Source organism: Pholis gunnellus, assembly GCF_910591455.1.
Source record: "Pholis gunnellus genome assembly, chromosome: 2".
Lineage (NCBI taxonomy): Eukaryota > Metazoa > Chordata > Actinopteri > Perciformes > Pholidae > Pholis > Pholis gunnellus.
In genome coordinates, this window is record NC_136536.1 from 27,003,963 (window position 1) to 27,024,742 (window position 20,780).

The 20,780-nt window shown below is 44.6% G+C and overlaps 2 protein-coding genes across 3 annotated transcripts; one reads left to right on the top strand and one right to left on the bottom strand.

The window, feature by feature from the left end:
- Positions 1 to 502: 502 nt before the first annotated feature.
- Positions 503 to 13,031, top strand: rcc2 (regulator of chromosome condensation 2). Its single transcript, XM_079177376.1, has 13 exons — positions 503 to 529; positions 1,695 to 1,909; positions 2,414 to 2,507; positions 4,118 to 4,261; positions 4,397 to 4,528; positions 4,847 to 4,935; positions 6,823 to 6,937; positions 9,788 to 9,954; positions 10,079 to 10,259; positions 10,423 to 10,528; positions 10,685 to 10,757; positions 10,892 to 10,969; positions 11,934 to 13,031. Exons 2-13 carry the CDS (start codon positions 1,709 to 1,711, stop codon positions 12,036 to 12,038), a joined length of 1,485 nt encoding a protein of 494 aa, XP_079033502.1. The 5' UTR covers positions 503 to 529; positions 1,695 to 1,708; the 3' UTR covers positions 12,039 to 13,031.
- Positions 13,032 to 14,002: 971 nt separating this feature from the next.
- LOC306710704 (large ribosomal subunit protein eL22) lies at positions 14,003 to 20,542 on the bottom strand. 2 transcript variants are annotated; one of them, XM_079179361.1, is made up of 4 exons: positions 20,505 to 20,542; positions 19,583 to 19,693; positions 19,166 to 19,290; positions 14,003 to 14,202 (listed from the first exon to the last, which is right to left on the bottom strand). In XM_079179361.1, the coding sequence occupies exons 1-4, from the start codon at positions 20,514 to 20,516 to the stop codon at positions 14,058 to 14,060; spliced, it is 393 nt and encodes a 130-aa protein (XP_079035487.1). In that variant the 5' UTR covers positions 20,517 to 20,542; the 3' UTR covers positions 14,003 to 14,057. The 2 variants fall into 2 exon arrangements, with proteins under 2 accessions (XP_079035487.1, XP_079035488.1); XM_079179362.1 differs by having other exon boundaries at positions 19,583 to 19,690; positions 20,505 to 20,541.
- Between the last annotated feature and the right edge of the window lie 238 nt (positions 20,543 to 20,780).

Consider the following 20,780-nt stretch of genomic DNA (forward strand, 5'->3'; position numbering starts at 1 on the left):
ATGATAATACATCTGCTTAATGGTTAGCCTAATTACGAAGATTTATCGAAAAAATCAGAAGATGTCTGAAAACGTTGTCATGTAATTACATTAAAATTCAAAACGCTAAACACACACACAAAACCACACTTTTGTTACATTATGCAAAGCGTGTTTATTATTAGGCCTATATTTATTCTTTATTCCAAGTTTTGGTGATTTTTTTATGCCAGTGTTTTATGTCTTAATATAACTTATTTTCGGTGGCATTACAACTTTTTGATTACACGATTTGACAATAAACGATTCTCGGTATTAGTTTTGTTAAACTTTTGCTTTCAGTGCCAGTTGTTTCCGACTAAACGTTGTCCTGTTTGTGCGTCATAGAGCTGACTGTTTCTCCGTCCAGTTGTATGAATTTGGTGAGTGCTTGGTTTCCTGTATGAATACTTAATGCAAACCACGTGGTGTGAAAGCAGACTGCAGCTTCTTTTGTTCAAATCAATCAAACCGGAGACGGGCAGAGAGCTGCTGAATCAGGAAATCACCGGTACATTTTTTTTCTTAGTTGATGAAATTACAAATAACATGTTTTCGAAATCACAGAGATTGTACGTACGCTAAACTTAGAACGTGTCCAATCAAGAAAATGTTGGAAAAGTTTTTGCCGTAGCATCCTTTCATGTAACGTTAGTTTCCATGTCTTTATTTAGAGTGCCTGTTAGCTTACAGTAGCGAGGTAACGTTAGCTTATTGAACCCATCAGTCAGCTATTCGCTAAATCTTAAAGAAGTTTAATAAAGTCTGGGTTCCTGGGGATTTTCTGTTTTCAATAACATACAAAATGTGCCTTCCTTGTTTGTGTAGCGGCTAACTAACTTTGCATGTTCTACGTTAGCCCGTCGACTAGCTTGTTACCCAACCATTATGTGAACAAAGAACGGCAGTGGTTAGCTGGTTAGCCTAATGAAGCTAGCAGCTAACGCTAGCTACCAGACGGACACCGGTAACTTAACATGTTTTAGTTTTGCAGTTTGTCGCTAGTTTCCACTGGCTGTTGGTTAGACAGCTATGGTAGAAGGTAATTTTAAAAACAGGCCAAATGCTTTATTCCAATGGTTGGTACTTGACAATAGAAGTGCACAGGGCTACTTGGATCACGTAGCGTTAACGTTCTAGTACATTTAACGTTACTTTACACGTCTACGTTGGTCCTTTTTAAAGACCCACACAGCGCTGGAGTCTGTAGCAGCCGCTGTGTGTTTGTATATGGCTACAGACAGTATAGTCTGAATTATTATCTTAAAGTTTGTCAAATATATTTAACGAAAAGCAGAAGTGTAAAACATGTATTTAATAACAGCCATCCGGTCACAACTTCCTCATGAGTTTCAATAGTTAATAGTTTGTCCGTAGTATTTATACAAGTCAGCTGTTTCCTAGTGTGGAACATCTTCACTGGCTCACTGCATTGTGTAATTTTTCAGCATGAATGATTCTGTAATTCATAATGTGTGGACGTTCAGTCCTACTTAAACGATCCTCAAATTATGTTTTTGTCACATTATCTATATCTTCTATTGTCCTTGGTGTTAATATTGTTCTTTGCTGTGGCACAATAGCTCTGTTCTAGATTTGAATTACAGTACAGTTAGTCTGATTACACAGTATTCTTACTGTCTGTATAAACTGACCACTGCCTCTTTCCCACCCAGCTTCAGATTTAAAAATGCCACGCAAGAAGGTGACTGATGTCTCAGGGAATGGTGGGATGAAAAAGAAGAGGGCCAGCGGCAAAAGGAAAGAGAGGGACTTTAGTAGCGACGACGAGTTTGACTACGAGCAGGAGAACAACAAGAAACCTGGCAAGCCCGCTGCCAAGTCCGGTCTCCAGCCGGTCACTGTGGCCGACGACGTCAAAGAGAAAATAGTGGGTTTGGGTTTGACACACTGTATGAAAACTGCCCAAGGAGCTATTTCAAGAAAACTACCCAAATTATATTTACAAGTTTAAACGTTTCTTTAATGAACATTAAATTCTCACAAGAAGTCTGAATATTGAATTAGTAAAACATAACAATCTGCAGATGTATTGGTGTTCTAGTAGTGTTTTCCCCTTTGCCTTTGTGTACGACAGTGTGACAGTGTCTTATGTCCAGTGTTTGTATATGATTACAGAAGAATAGTTACTTGCATTATATCGATAAAAAAACAAATTGTACAGTTCATCAGTATTTGGTTTAAAGTTCAGGAAAATAAACCAAAAAAGGCCGAACTTTGTAATCAGGATGATAAAATGATTTCCCAAATGTCAGAATGTCCCCTGAATCAGATCACAGATGTGATCCAGCTATAGTTGTTGAACTTATTTGCTATTTCAAACAACAACGTATATGTTTTTAATGTCATTAACCTTACTGTGTCCTTTCTACAGAAACTTGAGTGCTCAAAGGTTAAAGGTCAACTGATCATCTTTGGAGCAACCAACTGGGATTTGATTGGAAGAAAAGAGGTGCCCAAACAACAAGGTAGAATACCTTTTAATCAAATAGCTGGATCAGGTCTACAGGACTGTGATCTATGCCATACGTTATTACTTTCATAATAGCAATGATCAATACCTATCATATAAAAGTCATTTTAACTTTTGTCATTTCTAAATGCAAGAGAAGACAGGCGTTGGCAGGGTAAAGCCATGTGTATCCATTCAGTGAGAGAAATGCCTATTTTCATAACTTTACTAAAGCAGGTGCAGCCGTCCCTTTTGATTGACATCATTCTGTGTCAACACATTTTACAGGTGGCTACTCGCTGGAACGATTTCTTGGAGTTTTGTTGTCACATTGGTACCATTGTCCCTGTACAGAGACCAACACCGTTGCTGACTGACTGTATTTGGCAACATACGCTGTAGACGCTGGACAGAACTAAACTTAGAAATTGTAATATTTACCTTCCCATTGATTTATAGATTCAACAAACAAGACGTGTTAATTAGTGGACATTAGAAGAGTTGGTGTGTGTAGTTTTGAACTTTAGACAGATCCAGGCTAGCAGTTTACCTTTGCTTCCACTATTTATGCTAAGCTAACCATGTCCTGACTCCAGCTCTGTGCTTAACACACAAATGACAATGTTGATATCCATTTGTCTCTCGGCTTTAATGAGACCTGGAGCAGGATGACTCTCACCTAACCAGTCAATAACCATGTTACCGTATTTGAATCAACACTCCTTCACAGGTGTGACACAACTCTTACCACGGCAGTATGGTCCTGATGCAGGGTAGTGAATAATATCCTATGATGAGATGTTCCGTTTGATGTGTGGCTCTCTGTACCTGACCCTCACTGTGGTGTACAGCTGATGTGTAGGAGGTTGTACATCCAGACAGAATCGATAACGCATTGATCGGGTTCCCCCAGTGTGTCTGCAGTAGAGAATGGAATGACGACCACATGTTCGGTGTACATGTGTCTCTTTGTTTGGGATGCACAAGCCACATACGGATTAAAGCCAGTGAGATCCCATTAATTGATTGTGACAGTAATGTCTATTCATATGTATGCATGTTCTGTGCTGCCCCCCTGCAGCAGCCCACTGGTGCCCGGGGCGGGTTGTGTTCCATCCTTGCCTATCTACTCTGGTACACACTGATAAATGTGCTTTGTTGAGACTGAAGGGGGGGTTGGGGGTGTCAGCAGGAGCAGCTGCATAGACAAAGACCATCTCTAGATGGGCGAGAGGCTGTGTCTACCAAACCACCAAAAACCCATTCAAACCCTTCTTTTGTAGTGCACTTGGGTATGAAGAGGTCTGGGTGGGTGTTTTTAGCACTTCTTGTGGAAGTGAAGCAGCAGTTTGTCTCGACTTGAACCGCCTCCATCAAAAATAAATGGAAACTAAATCTTTGTTGTGATTTTTTCTTTCTTTTAACTGACTGACCTAGCTCGGTTCATTAGAAAAGTTCATGTTGTGTTCTTTCCGTGTGTGTGTGTGTGTGTGTGTGTGTGTGTGTGTGTGTGTGTGTGTGTGTGTGTGTGTGTGTGTGTGTGTGTGTGTGTGTGTGTGTGTGTGTGTGTGTGTGTGTGTGTGTGTGTGTGTGTGTGTGTGTGTGTGTGTGTGTGTGTGTGTGTAGCTGCTTTCCGCAACCTGGGCCAGAATCTGTGGGGTCCTCACCGCTATGGCTGTCTGAATGATGTCCAGGTCAGCTGTGTGGTGGCTGGGCCCTGTGCTGCACACAGTCTCCTCATGACCACTGAGGGCAAGCTGTGGAGCTGGGGTAAGTAACATGCTGCAAATGATCTTCCTGCTGAAAGTGTTGTGTGAGCCACACCAACAAAGTTTATGAGACTGTGTGGTGGTGTTAGTAGTCCAGACTGGAAGGAGTTCTCTATCACTGATCTTCTGGTTTCAGGTCGTAATGACAAAGGTCAGCTGGGTCACGGAGACACCAAGCGCCTGGAGGCTCCCAAGTTGATCGAGGCCCTCGCAGATCATGTGATTGTTGCTGCAGCCTGTGGACGCAATCACACCCTGGCACTCACAGGTATGTGTGTTCCCTTCAGGGGCTTCTTGGTTTTCATCCCAGCCGAATACTACAGCAGCTGATCTCTGTCATTTAGTTCCTCCAGTTGGTGGTCATTGGTCCTCTTTTGTAGTCTTTGGTTAGAATAAAAAACCAGCGTACTCTGGGCTTCTAGTAATTAAACACAGAATTTGTTCGATTGTATAGGACATTATTTTGAGTTTTTGGTCATAAAGGATGTCATCCCGTTTTCATTGCTGTGTATTGTACAGAGGGGTAGACTGAATGTGAGAGTTGCTATATGCTGCTGTGTTTGCTGACGTCGGTGTTCCTCCTCAGAGGATGGCACTGCATACTCGTTTGGTGAGAACAAGCTGGGCCAGCTCGGCCAAGGCAACCAGACCGATGCAGTCCTCAGCCCAGCACCGGTGAGCCATCACTGTCACACTTATCACACTGTAGAGGCATGTGGGCTCATACAGACATGTTCTCTAATATGTGATCCATATGACAGAAAAGAATGAAATATGCAAAGGGCTGCATATTGCGATGAATACAGAGTATACATTACATTAGTCATTTAGCAGACGCTTTTATCCAAAGCGACTTACAATAAGTGTATTCAACATAGTTATTCAAGAGAACTACTAGTCACCAGAAGTCATAAGTGCATCTCCTTTGTTAAACAAGTATCTAAGCATAAACCAGAGCAAACGGTGCAGAAACAAACAAATACAATAAGTGCAACAAACTAATATGAATACAATAAGTGCTGAGTGGAAGGCTCAGTGTAGTACTTCTTGAAGAGGTGAGTTTTCAGCCTGATGAAAGATGGGCAGCGACTCTGCTGTCCTGACGTCAGTGTGGAGTTCATTCCACCACTGTGGGGCCAGGACAGAAAACAGCCGTGACCGGGTCGATCGGTCGCAGGGACCTCTGAGCGACAGGGCAACCAGTCGCCCTGAGGCAGCAGAGCGAAGTGGTCGGGCGGGGGTGTAGGGCTTGACCATGGCCTGGAGATATATCGAGTAACCTTCAGTCTGAGCCATGCAGTCCTCCCCTGTGTAAGAACACATCATATACTCGTAAGCACTACACACCATAAAGCATTTTGCTGATGTAGTAGAGCCCAGTTTTACTCAAAGACTTGCTCTTGAGCACAAGACTATCCACTCTCCCAATCTGTTAAAGTGTTCTTCCACATACTGTCACTAACATAAGAATAGCGCTGTTCCACCTTAAAGGTTGGTCCACTTTAAGTAAGCCTCGACACAAGTTATCATTAACTTCTCAGCGAGCACATTTTCGTTAAGTCTTTCACTGTGGCTACAGCTCTGGTTTGTGTAATGCTGCGCTGCTCTTTACAGTTTCTCAGGAAGGATCAGTGGCATGGATAGATTTATAAAATCCAACTTAAATCTGATACGACAGATGAGTTATTAAACACCTCAGGAGTTCAGGAATAGCTTCTCAACAACACTCGGGCCAACACAGCCATGTCAGTTCACAAACCCTGCATGTGTCACAGCCTGAGCCATAACAATAGCTACAAGCCCAACACAGCCATGGCCAGGCCACAGAGAACTCTATGAATTAGTGGTGTAATGGTACAGAGGACCGGTTTAGGAGTCACAGTTCAGTTTGGTACAACCGGAGAAACATCAGGATCTGTTTGTTAGCATTTATTTAGTACAGACACTAGGTTTCATTTTGCTCATCTGCAACTTTGGTTAACTATTTCCATTATGAAAATAAGGAACGTTCTATATTGCACTCAACACTTTCCCAAAAGGCTATAACTTAAAAGCATCTCTAATATGACATAACAAAATACGTAGAATAATAAAAAAAGCTTCACTAGGAGGGTTCAGTAAACATTCAAAGCACCCAAACATTTATCGTCACATCTGGGTGATGTGGTTGAATTTGTCAAAGCATTTTGGATATGTTTCTGTTGAGCAACACGACTCACCTCGTCTCAAACACATCTCTCCTCTATAGCCGGGAACCTGCAGTCAGGTCTTCCAGCTCCGGGGTTTCACTTGTGCTCGTCTCAGCATATGTTGCTAACAGCCTACAGCTAAAAGTTTTCGGGTGGAATGCGAGCTTATGAATTTTGGTTCCGCATTACATGCGTCAATCCACATCCACCGTTGAACCCCAGAACCCTACCGGTTTACAATACATGAACCATTACAGCCTAATATGGATACAAATATGGATCAGATGCAAAAAGAGATTTTGAGTTAACGCAAAAGTAGGAAGCATGTTAGTGTTCCTTCTTTATAGTCCTCCTTCTCTCCTGCTCCCTCTAGATTTCCTACAATGGCCAGCCCCTGGTGAAGGTGGCTTGTGGAGCTGAATTCAGCATGGTGGTGGATTGCAAAGGAAACCTGTACTCCTTCGGCTGCCCGGAGTACGGACAGCTGGGTAGGCTCACAACGTGCAGACACACCTATTGTTTTTCATGTGACAGCTTTGTTAAAGTGTGTTTGAGTGACTTTGTTTTTGTTTCCAGCTGATGGATGATGCTGGAAGTTGACACCAGTTTTACAAAGAGTTCTTTACATCAGCACCTGCTTAGTCAGCTGTCAGTAGTAGGGAAATGTCAGACCTGTGAGGTCATTTAGAAGTGTTTATGTTCAAATGTTAGTATCGACCTATAATCAATATTTTAAAACTCAACAGCGACGTTGACGTCTCCTTTAAAAATAGTATTGGATGCTGTATTCCATCCATTTTCCTCTGCTTATCCGGGGTCGGTCGCGGTGGCATCAGGCCAAGCAGGCTGACCCAGACTTCCCTCTCGCCCGCAACATTTTCCAGCTCATACTGGGGGATCCCGAGGCATTCCCAGGCCAGCTGGGAGATATAATCCCTCCAGCGGTCTTCCCCGGGGTCTTCTCCCAGTTGGACGTGCCCGGAAAACCTCCAGTGGGAGGCGTCCAGGAGGCATCCTAATTAGATGCCCGAACCACCTCAGCTGACTCCTTTCGACGCGAAGGAGTAGCAGCTCGACTCCAAGTTCCCTCCTGATGTCCGAGCTCCTTACCCTATCTCTAAGGCTGAGCCCGGCCACCCTACGGAGGAAACTCATTTCGGCCGCTTGTACCCGCGACCTTGTCCTTTCGGTCACGACCCAGAGTTCGTGACCATAGGTGAGGGTAAGAACGTAGACCGACCAGTAAATTGAGAGCTTTGCCTTCCGGCTCAGCTCTCTCTTCACCAAGAAGGTCCAGTGCAGTGCCTGCTTTACTGCTGCAGCCGCACCGATCCGCCTGTCGATCTCCCGCTCCATCTTATCCTCACTCGTGAACAAGACCCCGAGATACTTAAACTCCTTCGCTTGAGGTAGGCACTCCGTCCCCACCTGGAGGGAGCAATCCACCGGTTTCCGGCAGAGCACCATGGCCTCAGATTTGGAGGCGCTAACTCTCATTCCCGCCGCTTCACACTCGGCTGCAAACCGCCCCAGTGAATGCTGGAGGTCACAATCCGAGGAGGCCAACAGGACCACATCATCTGCAAACAGCAGAGAGGTGATCCCGAGACCCCCGAACCTGACGTTCTCCACCCCCCGGCTGTGCTTAGAAATCCTGTTCGTGAAAGTCACGAACAGGACCGGTGACAAAGGGCAGCCCTGGCTGGAGGCCAACACCCACCGGGAAAGTGTCTGACTTATTGCAGAGAATGCGGACACAGCTCTTACTGCAGACCGGATCGCCCATTGTAACGGGTCCGGCACCCCATACTCCCGCAGCACCCCCCACAAGAACCCCCGAGGGACCCGGTCGAAAGCCTTCTCCAAGTCCACAAAACACATGTAGAATGGTTGGGCAAACTCCCAGAACCCCTCCAGTAGTCTTGCGAGGGTAAAGAGCTGGTCCACTGTTCCACGGCCGGGACGGAATCCGCACCGCTCCTCTTGAATCCGAGGTTCAACAAACGGTCGGAGCCTCCTTTCCAGCACCCTGGCATAAGCTTTCCCCGGGAGGCTGAGTAGTGTGATACCCCGATAATTCGAGCACACTCTCCGGTCCCCCTTTTTGAAAATGGGAACCACCACCCCGGTCTGCCAGTCCATGGGCACTGATCCCGACTCCCATGCGACACTGAAGAGGCGTGTCAGCCAAGACAGTCCAACAGTATCCAGCTTCTTCAGCATCTCAGGGCGGATCTCATCCACCCCCGGCGCCTTGCCACCAAGGAGCTTTTTGACAACCTTAGCGACCTCTGCCAGGGATATGGGTGAGCCCCCCAGTTCTTCAGGCGCTGCTTCCTCTGCAGAGGACATGTTGGTCGAGTTTAGGAGTTCCTCAAAGTGCTCTTTCCACCGCCCGACGATGTCCCCCGTCCGGGTCAACAGTCCCCCCCCCGCCCCGTCCCGCTGAGAACAGCCTGGGGCAGGTCCTGCTTTCCCTTCCTGAGCCGACGGATGGTTTGCCAGAACCTCCTTGAGGCCAACCAAAAGTCCTTCTCCATGGCCTCCCCGAACTCCTCCCATGCCCGAGTTTTAGCACCCGCGACCACCGCAGCTGCAGCCCTTCTGGCCTGCCGGTACCTCTCAGCTGCTTCAGGAGACCCCTGGGCTAGCCAGGCCCTGAAGGTCTCCTTCAGCTTGACGGCTTCCCTCACCTCCGGTGTCCACCACCGGGTTCTCGGGTTGCCGCCACGACAGGCACCGATGACCTTCCGGCCACAGCTCCTAGTGTCCGCGTCCACAATAGAGGCTTTGAACATGGTCCATTTGGATTCCTTTTTTAATTTATATCAGATCAACAGATCCACAAATACATACATGTTTCACAAGTATACAGACATACAAACACAACCATTCGGATTCCATGTCCCCAACCTCCCTCGGGATGTGTGAGAAGTTCTTCCGGAGGTGGGAGTTAAAGACCTCCCGGACAGGGTCCTCCGCCAGACGTTCCCAGTTTACCCTCACTATAAGTTTGGGCTTGCCGGGTCTTTTCAACCGGTTCCCCTGCCATCTGATCCAACTCACCACCAGGTGGTGATCAGTTGACAGCTCTGCTCCTCTCTTCACAAAACATGTGTCCAAAACATACGGCCGCAGATCAGATGATACGATTACAAAGTCGATCATTGATCTCCGGCCTAAGGTGTTCTGGTACCAGGTACACTTATGAGCCACCTCATGTTCGAACATGGTGTTCGTTATGGCCAAACCATGGCTAGCACAGAAGTCCAATAACGTTGTCTTAGAAATATTTGTATAAAATGATATTTGTATAAAATGAATCTCTCTCATTGCAGGTCATAACAGTGATGGCAAGTTCATAGCTCGCGCCCAGCGCATCGAGTTTGATTGTGAACTCATCGCTCGCCGTGTCGCCATCTTCATTGAGAAGTCCAAGGATGGCCAGATCATCCCCGTCCCCAATGTGGTGGTCCGAGATGTGGCCTGTGGGTCCAACCACACGGTGAGAAGCTCCACTTATTGCTTTCCTCTGAACCGAATCATATGTTCCAGTGGTCTTTCCATAGTTTACAAACTAATGCCATCGTCCTTTACACTGAGCATTAAAAGTAGTGTGTGGCTTTCAGCTGGTGCTGGACTCTCAGAAGCGAGTGTTCAGCTGGGGTTTTGGTGGTTACGGGCGCCTGGGTCACACGGAGCCGAAGGACGAGATGGTTCCTCGACTGGTCAAACTGTTTGACTTTCCTGGACGCGCCGCCTCTCAGATCTGTACAGGCTACCAGTGTTCCTTCGCTATCAATGAGATGGGTAAGAACAGATCTCTGGATGTAACACGGTTTGATCCTAGTTACAGATTTAACTTTGAGGCAAAGGCTATAGATACTGAATACACGTTTTACTTTGAACTGACTTCACATTGGGTGTGTGCTGCTGTATTGTAGGGGTGTGATCAGTGTTTTTTTATTTACAGGGGTGCTGTTCTTCTGGGGGGTGACAAACACCTCCAGAGAGTCAACCATGTACCCCAAAACTGTGCAGGATCTGTGTGGATGGAAGGTCCGCAGTCTGGCCTGTGGGTGAGTGCTGACTGAGTGTTCATGTGTACATTTTATTGTCCAGGGTCAAATCTCTGAAGCCCTCAGTACACTGTTGGACTATCTGATATTCACGTCGTCACCGCTTGCTCTACATTGATGTGCAGTAGTTTGACTGAGTGCGTTTGTATTGAACAGGAAGAGCAGCATCGTTGTTGCTGCAGATGAGAGTACAATCAGCTGGGGCCCCTCGCCCACATTTGGAGAGCTGGTAAGTCCTGAGGCCTCCGCTGTGGCGGGGTCATTACAGGAAACACTGTTCATTAAAATGATGGAACACATTTACAGACTGTGGCTGTGGTGATGGAGCCAGGAGCTGATTGTACTTTGTAATTTGCCCTTCAGGGATATGGAGACAACAAACCCAAGTCCTCCACCACGGCCCAGGAGGTCAAGACCTTGGATGGCGTCTACATTGAGCAGGTAAATGGACATGTCAATCAAAGGTTCTGATCAGCTCCGATCAATACATCATACGCCACTTAGAAGAGTTCCACACTGAGCCATCCAACTTTGAATATGCCTTTGTTGTCTCTGTTTTGTCCTCACCACTGAGGGTTTGAAAAGGCTCAACTGATACCAGACTAAGAGTCTACAGCCATGCTAGCGAGGCTAAATGCCTTTGCAGCATGCAAACATGTTCACAATGACGATGCTAACGTGCTGTTTGGTAGCAGGTATAATGCCGTGGATCATGGGGTAGAGAGGGTCGTCCCCGGGCGCTCCTCAGGAGCAGCCCACTGCTCCCTATATAGGGTTGGGTTAAATGCAGAGAATACATTTCCCCACTGTGGGACTAATAAGGGATTGTTCTCTTCTAATCTCAGTTTAGTGTGTTAGCATTAGCAGTCTAGCTGAGGCTGATTACAATGTCACTAGTTCTGCAGGTATTTGGTCAAATTCAAAGTGACGGTGCTCGATAAACAGTCAACAGTCAGTTGGTCATTTCACTCAAAACTACAAACCCTAGTGAGCGCTAGAGGAAAAGTCATCATCGTCCTGCTGATATTAGTCAGTGTAATGATCATGCAGCCTCTCTGCAACTGAGCAGAGAAACCATCTGAAAATCAGGTTACTCTAATCTAAACCGGTTACTGAGATGTGGTGTCTCGTTTACATGATGTAAAAATCTGGTTTCTTCAATGTCGACGAGAAATGTTACTGAAGTGCACGTAAACACACTGACTACAACATGTCTCAGTTCACCCTGCCCTGGACAAGTAGGTCACTTTGCTGTCAAACATCTGAACTTCACTTTGAGTTTGGTTTGTACACTTGTGACGAGTTAAGACATTTCTTTACAAGTGATGTCTGTGTCTCTGCTCTACACTTGTTTGAGATGCACTGGCCCGTTGGAAAGCTTGAGTGACACTTGGTGTCTTTGCAGGTGGTGATGGGCTACTGTCACACTCTGGTGATTGCCAGACAGGACTCTGAGCAGGAACAGGAGAGACTGAAAAAGCTGCCAGAGTACAACCCCCGAACGATCTGATCGGGCCTCTGACAGCAACACCTCAACCAGCGATGCTCATCCAGGAACACCTGGCCTGTTTAGGCACTGCTGGTGTCACAGCGGGATGGTTGAGTTCAGGGGGAGGCGCTCACAAGTCTGAAGGATTTCCACACATCTCAACAACCAGCAAAAAGGCTCCAACAATTCGGACAGTATAATCAGAGAAAATGGGACTGGAGACGGACAGAATCTCTGGATGGTCCAGCTCTCACAATGAACGGTCAAGATAACTTCACTTCCCACCTCGAGTGAACCTGCAACAGTTTGCTCCAAGCACTTCACACCTAGTAGAGGCGTGCTTCCCAAAACCCCCGTTCCATTTTGTAATACAGCCAAACATTCATGTCTTGTTCTGTTGTTTTTCTTTGTTGCAGTATATAAAATGATAACGTTGTTTGTCACATTTACGGGTGCTATGACAGGACCCTCAGTCTTTTCCTACTGAGGGGTTTTCAAAGACCAATGCTCCATATCTGTGCCTTTTTCTACGTGTATGTTCAGGATATGGAAGTGTTGTTTGTGTCGTTCAGAGGATCAGCTGATCCCTCCGATTCAGCGGCTATGGCAGTATGAGCAAGCGTGTGCTGCTGCCACGAATTACAATCAGGATTTGAACGTCATGTTCTGAGTTGGGGCACTCGACGGTTACATTCCTTTTATCTTCTTCAGTGTTTGCATCAAGTATGCGCACCTCAGTCCTTCCAAGACCACAGTGTCTGCTAGATCTCGTCTTTGCTAATATTAACTATTCCGACGCTCGAAGCGGTTTCACAAGCAAGTCAGAACCTTTAGAACCAATAAATGCACTGTCTCTAAATATATCAGTGTGCTGGAAATGAAGGCATGTTCTTTTAAAAACAGCAGAGGTGTTTTCCTCCGACCTGTTTCTTTTTTTATGGTGAAATTTCTCTGGGTTACTTTGTTTTTTCATTGAAATGGTTAAATAAAGATTCATGTGAATTGATGTCTTCACTTCTCAAGTCACAACCATCAAGTCATTTTAACGACTGTCCAAGTGTTCAGCCACCAAGTCATGTTGAGTCCTTTTATTTTTTACCTTAAACAAATCTACAGTGTCCCTCACTGATCAATGCATCCTCTCAATACCATTTCATACAGCATCTGGAACCTCTTATCTTGTTCAGGGTGGAGGCGATCCCAGCTGACAGTGGGCGGAGGCCGGGAACACCCTGGACCGGTCACCAGACTCTCAGGGCAAATTTATCCATCTATGCTCAAACTTAGGAAGAATTGTGTAACAAAATAAGACGTCACGCAAAGGTCCATAGCTTTCAACCACGCCTCATTGTCTTATCAGCAAACTGATAACTTGAGCAGGATTGCTTTTACAAAATAAGTGAACTGTGCTGCAACACTTCCTCTGGTGGTTCACACGAGAGGATCAAAGCCTGCTCTGAGAACGGGATCCTGTTAGCAGCTCATCATTCATGTCACATCACTCACCTGAAGGATCTGCAGTGTTCCAAGTCAGCATGTGACTACAAATGCAAAAAAAACAACTTGACTGATAGTCAAGCTTTCAATAAATGTCACATCCAACAAATCGGTTTGAAATAAACAAGTTATTCATGCCCGATTTTCACCATGTGGAGACTGTTCTGTCCCTTGTGACCAATGCTGTTATTCAGACGCTTTGAACTGTCTTTATGCAGCACCTATGAGACAGAAAATTCACATTTGTCATACTGAACTTGAACTGTAGACATGATTACAGCAGAACTGCAAGTGCTAACTCAGCTAAATCAGTGGGCCAGAGTTCATCTGTACTGAGTGAGTTTAGTCTGTAGGCTTGTCTTTACGTGACCATCTTAAACCTGTTTAAGAGTAAACTTTGGTTCTCATGTGAGCCTTGGTTGTGACATGAGTCCTGGAGCTCCCGTCTGTCCCTTCACACCCTGCCAGTAAAGAAACCACCGGGACACTTCTGTACTGTAAACAACATTTATTTAAATGTACAAAATCTGATGAACTGTCAAGTTAATCTTCATCTTCCTCCTCCTCTTCATCCTGGTTGATCTGGAAGTAGCGTAGCTCGTAGCTCTCCTTGGTGTTGGCCACGACGCGCAGCCAGTCTCGAAGATTGTTCTTCTTCAGGTATTTCTTGGTCAGGTACTTCAGGTATCTGTGAAACAGGAGACCAAGACAGACCGTCAGACTCATTACTGGGATTGATGGCAGCACAGTTAAATATAATAAGCACTGCCATGCTACCAACACTGAAGCTTCAGTCATGGCCACATTTAGTCACTTTCTCGTCACTAAGTGGTTTCTTTGGTTCTTGGTGATTTACACCTCTCACTGCTCATTTCAAATGTCCACAGGTACTGTCCCATTACTCCATTCTTTTCCTTATTGATCAATCTGTTCAATAATCATTTAGTCTATAGAATGTCCATCACATCATGACATCACATGTTTTGGCTGATAAACTTTCTAAAAACTTAAAAATGATTGCACATATTACATGGCCACATGTCACAGAAAAAGCAGATTGACAACTGCTAATGTAACATGAGATATCAGTCTGATGGGAGCAACACAGTATTGGTTTATCACATCGTTCAGATTGTAGGTTTAGGGTTTATTTTAAATATGAGCTTTAAAATGTAGCATTCTAGTGTACTCTGAGAAGAAAATTAAGTGACAAGACAATATTTACTTTAAGCAAAAAAATTAATTAACTAATTCATTATTCAGTTATTAGTATTTCAGCTCTATTATTATGAACCTTTATTTAAACAAAATCCATTGAGACCGAGGTCTCATTTTCAAAGGTTTTAGTCAAATAAAAACAAGGATAGCAAGAGTAGCGAGAACCATCGCCTGTACAAAATAAAGTGATTCGTTTTCATCGAACCCTATTACTGTATAGCTTAATATTAACTTCTGTTACTGTATGGCTTCATATTAACTTCTACTGTTACTGTATGTCTTGATATTAACTTCCACTGTTACTGTAAAGCTGTTAGAATTGTGGCCAATATTCTATTTGTAATTAATATGCATTCAATCCAGTTAAATTATTTAAATGAAAATGATAATCTGCTCTGGCTAAGGTAGCTTATCAAGAGTAAAATAATAGCTGTGATCTATACACCTCTGCATTAGCAACCCGCTGAAATGACGGTACAGGCTCCAGAGCTCCACTCTCTCATTATTTCAGGGCCCTTGGGAGCAACCGCATGTGGGACTGTTGGTACACTGGCTGTGGTCATTACAGTGAACAGTGTCTGGCAGTGTGAGTGCATGTGAGCCCTTGTTGCTGTAGTTCATCTCCTTGGAGCAGAGGCTGCATTTAGCATACCCTGCCTCATCAATGTATTTAAAACACTGACAGCGGGAAGCTGTACTGCTCTCCCTTCACATCTGTTTAGACCTCCACCTTTATCCAGGCCCAGCTCCACTCACATCTCAGCTGCGCTACACAAACAGCCTCCTCTTCCTGAAGCTCTTTCATCACATCATTATCTAGGCCTCATGTTTCATGGTCATAAAAGTTGTTATGACTACGAAATCATCCTCATTCTACTTTGAGTTAAAAAAAACAACCTAAAATCAGATCCGCCGGTTGTGACCGCGTGAACTGAACCGGAACCCAGCAAGTCTGAACTGTAACGGAACATAACGGAACTTAAACTGTAACGGAGGGAAAGACGCTGTAGACCAGTGATTTTTTTTGAGAGATCACCAGGTGTGCCGTGGAAAAATGTCCAATTTCACTTAATGAGTGAAAAAAATATATTATTTAGTTGTTGCAAATACTTTGCAATTGTTGAGCGTCTGAGCTGCAATTATAGTGGCTGGCTAAGTAATAATACTCTTCCATACCAGTGGGTGGCAGTAGGTAGCTCAATAATGACCGTGTCAATTTAAGACAGTAGCATTAAATGACACGCAGGAGAGGTTGTGGTGACAAGACGAACAGCGATGGAGTATTTGAAAAGGAAAAATGCAGACTCTGAACTGGGCCCTGGACAAAATAACCCAGATGAAAAGCCTCGTAAGGATCAACACATTGAGAGACTTGTCATTAAATTGTCAGCATATATCCGGCCCTCAGTACAACGGCCCGCCAGAAAATATCATTGTTTATCGGCCCGCCACACCACAGAGCTCCGGGACGAAAAGTGGCGAAGTGAGCTGGCTTTTTGTGCAACATAACGAAGCATCTCACTGCGCTAAACCTCCAGCTTCAGGGACGGGTCTGATGGGGGGTGCTGCTCCTTCGTCGTCGGCGGGGAGGGGGGCTGCTGCTGCTGCTGCTGCTGCTGCTGCTGCCTGTCACATACGCTGGTGGAGGTGTGTGCGCGCGGATCGGGGAGGAGCTCCGCCGTGCGTGATATAAAATGTTGTTTTTTTTGCTGGCGGATTCGCGGGCCACATAAAATGACGTGGCGGGCCGGATACGGTCCGCGGGCCGTATGTTTGACACCCCTGCTCTACATGTTTGGAAGCACATACCTGTGTGAGCAGCTTTTCTGTGATGAAGATGAACAAAAACTCACACAGGAGTCATCTCACTGATGCATACCTTCACTCCACATTGAGGGCTTCCACAGAACCTAACCTAACCCCAGATATTAATGAACTGGCAGCCAAGAAAAGATGCCAAACATCTGGCTCTGGTATGCATAAAATAATGTAGCCTACCTAAACATGTATTTTTTTTGCACTTTGTCCAATATACACTTCTATCCTTTTTATTAAATGGTGACTATTTGGCCCTCAACGTAGTCCCAATTTTTCTCTGAGATTCAGTTTGACACCATATTATATTACATATTATATCATATTATGCTGTATTATGTTAAAAGGTGTCATTTTGTAACGTTCTTGGTTGTTGGTAGTTATCTCTATTCAGCTAGGCGGACTCATCATCAAACAGGTCAATGGGAGCGCCAACATGACACACCTCACTCATTCTCTATAGGGAACGTTAGGTGACCCTTCAACATGCTGGTCGGGTGGTGGCGGTACGACACACAATAAAACAGCTCAATAAAAGGCCACGTCAGGGGAGCAACAACAACGATAACAAGGAATCCTGCAGTAATCATCTCAGAAAATACCACAATGTCACACTATTATTATTATCAGTTACAATGATCTTTAAACGATTGGGAACAGAACAAGTTAGAAAACTAAAGCATGTTTGTTTACATTAACAGCACTACAGCATATCAAACTACTAAAATAGATTATATAAAATATAGTCCAATGATTACTAACCATTAACAGACAGCAGCCTACTGCTCCTGTCTGCACCTTTACACTCACTATCAATACTGCAGTATACTGTGGTACCATTACAACCCTATATGTTGGGTGAGTTTTTACTTAATGTGTCCAAACTTTACAGATATCATTTACACTTGAGATGCATCCCGATTATGTGAAGGGCTGCTTCAACGGATCGATTAAGATCTATTTAAATTTGGTCATCGATTAGTTGGGTCTGTGTTATGATGCTCGACACACGCTGTGGCAACGTCTCCACGGGGCAGTAAACCAGCCAATGCAGAGGGGTTTGTAGCTCACGTGATGATTTACAGGAAATGACACGTCTCCTTCGATACAGGAGAGAAAATACAGAGGAAAAGTCACGATCACAGGTTTGAATTTTAAATTTAACGGACAGAAACGACCTCCGTCGGTTTTGTGATCAATCAATGTAGCTGCCAGCCCGGGTTTCTTTGTCAGTATTCAAAGTAATAATCAAGAAATTAATGGATTATCAAAATAGTCATTAGTTGCAGCCCTAATTAAGTGTTTTGCTGCAACTACACCTGAATTAACATGAGTTATCCAGACACAGATTTGATCTCTATATGAGCGTCAGTACAAGCCTATGGTGGGATACTGCAGGCCAACGTGAATGCACTAGTGTTCTCCAAAGACACTAAACTTAGCTTGGGACCTGAATGTTGGCCGGTTCATGTTCAGCGGAGTGTGGACTGGGTTTCAGTTCACGTCCTCTTATACTGCATTTACACAATATCAGAGCCTGCAGAGAGAATGTCAGTCCTCCATTCATTTGATTTCGGGTAATGTGCTTAACCTGCAGTGACGGGTATTGCAGGGCTCACCAAACAACAACAACGCAGCAGCCTGTGGCAAAAACATGAAACAGAATCGAAGACGTTTGTAGAAACCTGACGTCATGCTGCCAATAACCAGAGATCCAGAGCTGTACAACCACGAGGGAACGTAAGACATCAATAGTTGTGCAGATGCTTGGTGTTAAAGAGCTATAAAGTGACAAACACCTCCGCACAACCCTGCACTATATTGCCGCAACGCCTGATTTAGTGTAAATGCAGCCTTAAGGAACGGCACTGAACCCGCTAAAGTGTATGGTCTACAGAGTAAAGCCACAAAATGATGTCATGATGGCCTGTACTAAGGCTCCAAGTGGTAGCGGCGCTAAGCTGGGCATCTCTGAATTTGTGTTACTTGCGTGCGATCACGTGACTGTCACAAATAGTTCACTGATAAAAACACTTTTTACATGTCTAGGGCTTAGACAAAGAAGGCCAGTTCTTTTTGAGATGCTTTAGAAACTATAGAAAATATTTTGCTGCCAAATCAAATTGTTTACAGGATATTCAACCTACGCTTCTTTATAATCATGTAATACATGTTTCTTTACAGAGCTTGTACAAAAGCAAAATCCATGAATATGAGATATGAGTTAACAGATAATCACAATCCTCTGTATTCTGGAGGTTGGTTTATGGTGTTTTGCTGGTTACACTCGTCGTCTTTATGAAGTACATTTTGTTTAATCACTCTCTGGACAATAATGCAACGAACAATGCGTTTAACATATTCATGCTCCATCTGTGGAGGCTCTCTACGGTTCCAGGTATAAACAAAGCTTTACTTCATGGCAGCCCATCTCTCTGAAATCTCTCACAGCTCCCTGTGTGTGCATGTGTGGAATGAATAATAATAGAGTGACAAGGCTTCAATGAGGGATTAACAAAGTCCTTCTTCTAGAAACTCTGTAGGCTCAGACTAGGAGAGCCTTGTGATGTCTATGGCCCAGTAAACCACAGAAGCAGCTGGTGAAGTGTGTCACTGACCTTTTGGAGAAGGGCACCTCAGAGGAGACTGTAATCTTGCTCTTGCTCCTCTCGATGGAGACCACACCGTTACCCAGGTTACCGGCTTTCCCATTCACCTTGATGCGCTCCTGAAGAAACTGCTCCTGGAAACAATGTTTATGGAAACGTCACACACACACACACCCCACTAACAGCCATGTATACACTATTCTGAGACCTCAATGCTCAGGTTTAATATCTGCAGTTTGTGGCAAATATCACATGTCCACTGTGATGATTACGTCATACAAGCAACTGTTGAGTCTAAAAAGGATGGATTGTAGATTGTGGTATCATTTCTGTCTGTGCAAAGTCAGCAATAATTATTGTACCTTAATATTGTAAACAGACTAAAACAGCTGCACATTGAGAAGATTTGATGAGTGGCGGACTTACGAAGTTGGCAGCGTCCATGATGCCATCTTCAACGGGATGGGTGCAGTCCAGTGTGAACTTCAGGACCTGCTTCTTCTTCTTACCACCTTTGCCGGTGTTCTGCTTCTTCTGCTAACGAAACACGACACATTTACTAGAAAGAGGGTTATCTACCACAACACACACTGGAACGGAGATCGTGGCGCCATACACCGCGTAAAGAAGACATGTCTAGGCGACTGACAAACAGGTCGAACGGAACATGGCAGCTGCTTCGTCAAAACACAGAATCAGTCTCTTATCGACAAAGATGCGTTTTCAACCATAGTTGGTTTGAGAAAATGGCTGAAAACTAATAAACATGTTGTGACGCTACAGGAAGATAATTATCCTTACTCCATAATCATAATATACCAATGTATTCGTTATAAGTTTCGAGCTGGGGTGCATTGACTTCATGATAAAAGCAAAGGCGAACATTAGTTGGATTTAACGCACGGCTTCCACTCCAGCTAACGTAAACGTTCCGGTGTCGGCGCTAACGTTACAAGATAACGGAAGGGAGTCCAGCTAACCGTATCATGTCACTGACGGTAAATATCAGCTGCTGCTACAAACACAGCATTTGTACAACTAGTTAGACAAACTGCTGCCATGCAACCCTCCGGACAAGCTAGCGGAGTGTCAACGTGGTGCGCTAACGTTACAGTACCGACAAACTGTCCGGCTAACGTTAGCTAAGAGGCAGATATAGGCCACAGAAAAACAGCCACCTATGTGTTTTTAAAAACACTTAAAACCCGAAACCAAACCCTGCATTTGGACCATGTATTTTTCCTTTCGAAACAAAACAAAACTGTCTTCTTATCACGCTCGTTTTCTCTGGCTTTAACAACAGAAATCTATCAATCTGGTGGATTTGTTAACACGCGACTTTACTTACAATAGGCGCCATGGCGGAGAAGCTAGCAGAAAGGAAGAACAGTTTGTGCGCATGCGTTACATGTAATAATCAAACGCCAAACTATGGATTGAATCCATGCATCTGGGATTGATTAAAAACTGGATTTTGTTGTACCTTTTTTATCTGGTCCCTGCTATTAACTATACATCTATAGAGCTGCCATGTATCTACTGTATATACACACATGTTTACAGGTATCCCCGTACTGCATTTTTCAACAATACAACTGTACAGTAGGCTCTAATGTTTTTATTG